This window comes from Orycteropus afer, unplaced genomic scaffold (assembly GCF_000298275.1).
Source record: "Orycteropus afer afer isolate SDZICR_OR568_19922 unplaced genomic scaffold, OryAfe1.0 scaffold00267, whole genome shotgun sequence".
Classification (NCBI taxonomy): domain Eukaryota; kingdom Metazoa; phylum Chordata; class Mammalia; order Tubulidentata; family Orycteropodidae; genus Orycteropus; species Orycteropus afer.
Genome location: NW_006921854.1, coordinates 2,535,151 through 2,540,000, shown reverse-complemented (window position 1 = coordinate 2,540,000; position 4,850 = coordinate 2,535,151). Strand labels below are relative to the sequence as shown.

The 4,850-nt window shown below is 48.0% G+C and overlaps 1 protein-coding gene across 1 annotated transcript in view; it reads left to right on the top strand.

Annotated features, from left to right (window-relative positions):
* The first annotated feature begins 39 nt into the window (after positions 1 to 39).
* Positions 40 to 4,850, top strand: part of LOC103205054 (tomoregulin-1) — a 124,426-nt gene continuing 119,615 nt past the window's right edge. Inside the window, exon 1 of the mRNA XM_007950320.2 lies at positions 40 to 232. Coding sequence (XP_007948511.1) covers positions 40 to 232 — 193 coding nt within the window. The remainder of the gene's footprint in view (positions 233 to 4,850) is intronic.

Below are 4,850 nucleotides of genomic sequence, written 5' to 3'. Positions count from 1 at the left end.
GCGGCTCCCTGCGCTTCCCGCCGTCCAGGGGCGCCAGTCATGGGCGCTGCGGCCGCTGAGGCGCCGCTCCGGCTGCCTGCTGCGCCCCCGCTCGCCTTCTGCTGCTACACGTCGGTGCTTCTGCTCTTCGCCTTCTCTCTGCCCGGGAGCCGCGCGTCCAGCCAGCCCCCGGGTGGCGGCGGCGGCGGCGGCGACTGTCCCGGAGGCAAAGGCAAGAGCATCAACTGCTCAGGTAGGACTGGCCGAGCCCGGCCCGGGGCCCTCCTTCCCTCCGCCGCCGCCGCTGCCCTCTGCTTCCCCGCGGCCCGGCTGGGCAAGGCCCTGGCGTGGGGGTCCCGGGGAGTGCGGCCGAAGGCGACTGGGGGCCGAGGGCAGGGCGCGAGCGCGCCGAGCGGGCTTGGGCACCGGCGTTGGGGATGGGGAGTGGCCGGCCGAGAACGGCCCGGGCGTGTCGGGAGGCGCAGGTAGCGGGTCGGAGCCCGCGGCGTGATCGTGGGTGTGTGCACGCGGGAGGCTCCGGGCGGGAGGGCGGCCCAGGCAGCGATTCTGTGTGTGTGCGTGCGCCATGGGTGGGAGACGGCGAGGAACAGGGGACAGGGGCTGGCGGCCAAGGGAGTGACCATGTGCCAGGGAGGTTTTCTTAGGGGGTCGTGGTGGCCCGTAGGATAGGCGAGGTGGAGTGACTGTGAGGCCTTTTAAGTTCAGAGGTGGCCGCTGGGGGGCTTGGAGGGACCCACAATCTCTGGATATGGGCAGGGAACCTGGGCCCAAGAAGTTACCCTCTTTTTTTGTGTTGTGCATGGGTAAAGCCAGGAGTCTGGGAGCCATCCTGGGTGTGCGTTGAGGGGCGAGGATGGGGACCTTGGAGTGATTGGTGTCGATTTGGAGGGAGGAGGCTCCGGAGTCATCCTGTGTAGGGATTGGGTATAAAACAAAACCAAATCAGTGACGGTCGAGTCGATCCCGACTCATAGCGATCTTGTAAGATAGAGTAGAACTGCCCCACGGGGTTTCCAGAGCTGCAGTCTTTACAGAAGTAGGCTGCCACGTCTTTCTCCCGCGGAGCAGCTGGTGGGTTCCAACTGCTGACCTTTGGGTTGTAGCCTTGCGCCCGCCCCACCAGGGCTCGTTTTAAGGCTTGGGTAAAGAAAGAGGTAATTAGGTCCCAGAGAGTGCTCTTGTGTAGCAGTACCAAGTGGTGACACGGGGTGTCGTGGAGAGGGAAGTGGTTCTGAGGGACTGACCCTATGCGTCGGTGGAGGGCCTGGAGGCTGGAGATTGACAGCAACTGGAGAGGAGGGAGTGACCTCTCCCCTCTCTCCAAGGCCGCCTCTCCCCCCCAACCCCCTAGCTGTTGGAAACAAAGAGCTTGCTTTAATGGATGAGAATGGGGAGGTGGCCATCCCTGCTGTAAAGTTCCTTCTTCTTTCAAAAGGGGGTCCCAGCGGAGCCAGAGGACTCAGGCCTGGGACACGGAGAGGCACCTAGGTCTCTAGGGGTGGGTGGGTCCTCCTGGAGCTGGCCTAGCAGATGCTAGTGATAACAAGTCGCATCCTTGCTAACTTGCCCCCTTATGCATTTTCAGTTCTGCACTGTCTTCTTTAAACCAAAGGGATGGAGGGGCGGGAGGATGGCTGTAGCACCGGGGACTCCCCTGCTAGCCTGGACAACCTTTGGACCTTTGGGGGTATTGTTTTGGGGGAGTGAGGAGGGAGCTAGAGGGCCTTAGCTTGCCACCATAAATGAAGACAACCTCTGGCCTTCAGTTTAGATTTGCAGGCCTGGAATTTTAAAATAATTTGCATAATGGTATATTTTATGAAGGGGGAGGGCTTTTGAGCACAGCAAACAATGACATCCATTAAAAGCTTTCTGTCCATGTAATATTTTTTATTTTTTCTTGTGTTAACTAGGATATGGGATAATGCTTCAATAAGTAATCACACTGAAGAATAAAAAATTTGTATATTGGAGTGCCTTTTTGTAACAGATACTAGTTCTCAAACTTCTAAGTGATCACGCTCTGTCAAAGTAATTTACAGGCTAATGTGCTGTGGTTATTTGTTCTGGCTAAACTAATTTGTCCTTGTTGTTGTTGTTGTTGTTATGTGCCGTGGAGTGGAGTCGGCCCGACTCATAGCGACCCCTCCTTGGGTTTCCGAGGCAGTATCACTACGGAAGTAGGATTGCCCAACCTTCCTTCCGAGGACTGGCTGGTGGGTTTGAACCGCCAGCCGTCTGGTTAGCAGGCAAGTGTCTTAGCCACTATGCTACCAGAGCTCCCAATTTGTCCTTAGCAAGATATAATGTTAAATGTATGTCTGTATGCTTTCTAATTCTTTAGTGCGAAGTGCAAGGTTTAAGAAAGGAAACAAACTAAACTCACTGCCATCTAGTTGATTCCAATTCATAGTGATCCCCACTGGGTTTTTAAGACTATAAAATCTTCACTGAAGCATATCACCTCATCTTTCTTCGGCTGAGCAGCTGGTGGGTTTGAACCACTGACCTTTTGGGTTGGCAGGCAAACGTCTTAACCGCTATACCACCAAAGCTCCTTAAGAAAGGAAACAGTGAAAGTAGAAGGCTGGAAATCCACATGGTGTAGGGAGAGGATACTGATCAAAGGGTCATGGCCCTTGGTAAGCAGCTGTGTAATTTGGGGCAAATCACTTATTTCTTTGTTTTCTTAGTTTCCTCTTGAAAACGGGATTTGGATTTAGTAATATCCAAGAGTTCTTTCAAGGAATTAATTTATTTATTACTGATATAAATCTACTGCCATTGAGTGGATTCTGACTCAGAGCGACCCCCATAGGGTTTCCAAGGCTGTATGTAAATCTTTACGAAGTAGATTGCCTCATTTTCCTCTCGAGGAGCGGCTGTTGGGTTATGAACCAGTGACCTTCTGGTTAGCAGCCAAATGCCTTACTGTATAGACAACAATACATTAGTCTGATAAAATGTTTTCTAAGTCTAAGACACAGTTGAGTAATTCTGGATCTAAAATTAAAGTTTTAACTAAATGGTGGTTGTAGATTTTTGCTATAATTTTCTCAGGTGAATATCTGGTAACTATTCATGTGGAAACATTGTTTAAAAGATTGACTAATAGCATTGTGGTAGTCCAGTCTGGACAGATGATGGGGCATTGTTTTTTAGTGACATTAATTACCATGTATTTTTCACATAAACAGAAGTTTTCTCCATCATGTGTTTATTCAAGTTTTAAAATCTAACTACTGGTCTTGACTCCCTGTGGATTTTTAGTTTCAGTTTTCATTTTAGCCTTTTCTGACCTTTCTGGAGCCTGATTCTGTCAGTGGGGTTACTTATAGCCTTGTAGCACTTGTAAACGGGAAGAAGGCGGTCTGTGGCTTTGTTCATACACGTTGTCTAGAACATGGAAAAAGGTGGAGGAATCCTGTGACATTTCACTGGAGACCTTTTTCCAAGTGGATGTCGGTACGTTAATCAACCAGATGTTCATCTGGCTGCATCTTCTTCAGTTTAACAGGTTTCCCAGCTCGTCTTTCCTATTTTGCTCACCAGCCCCTCATGACAGGATTCTGTCAGGTGGTCTCATCACAGTCAGTTATGGATATGTCTGTGGCATCCTCCCTTTTTCCATTTTAGTGTTTCCATAAAAAAGCAAATGCCTATAGCTTGTCTCAGTAAAGAGCCTAGGGGGACTTATTCTTCTTAGTATGTTTAAAACTTTATCATCTGTCCATTCTAGAATTTTCCAGGGGTACATGGCAGATGTACTCGGAGATGTTTCCTTCATCTGAATCTCTCTTTTTTTTTTTTTAAATTAAGACTGTGTTCTTTTATTTCCAGACTCCTGGCACCTTGTTGAGATGGGTCAGCAGCAGCAGTTTTGAAGTCAGGTCTAAAAGTTCTTTCAGTATCACGGGGTGCAGTTTATTTGGATCAGAAAGCGAATTCTTCTGCACTAACGCCCAGCTCTGTTACTGTTCCGTGTCGGTACCTCTCACCTTAGATGTTTGCTCCTTGTGATCAGTGTCCCGCCCTCTGCAGTTTGAAGATAGGGGGCCTTGATGAAGCTTACCAAAGCAGAGAGGCTGAATGCTTCTGTAGTGCCCATTATCTCTTGATACTCCATCTTCCCTAAGCAGTGGGCCTTTTGTTGAGCCCTTGTTCTGAACAAGACTTATTTTTGCTCTCCCTTTGCCCCTTAGATCTCTACTCATTCTGGGCTTTCTATTTCTATTTTTAAAAAATCTTTGTTTTTATACCATTTTATTTCATCATTTGTACTTTTTTCTTTAAAATCTGTCTTATCAAAAAGTATCCTGTTCAGCGAAAAAGAAAAAGTATGAAGCTCTGTGGTACAACATATGCAAATAAAGATGAATTTTGAGCCCAGGAGACCAGGTGATGAAATAACCTTAGACATGACACTTTTTCTCATTTGTGAAATGATAATGATAGTGGTCCTTTCTGGCTTTAGGGCATTTGAATAGAACTAATGAGGCGAAGAATGTGAGGCATTTAGGGAATGATCTTAAAGAGAGAGAAAAACATATTGGGAGACCAGTAAGGATAATTTAATGATAGAATAAGGAGAAGAATTGGAACTGTAAGTGTCGTGGAAGTTGGAAGTGGGCTCTTTGGATGGTGGTAAGGATGGTAGAAATGGATAAAGTGCCATACTAGTGACAACTCAGGACGCTGGAGAATTAGCATTGAGTTTTCCTAATTGGTATGAGATCTTGGTCAAGACGTTTTACTTCTAGATCCCTAGTAGTAAAGTGTGAGTGTTCATTTATTTAATGAACCTTGCTTGAATACTTGCTTAGTGTAATCAAATATAGTGGATGTTACTG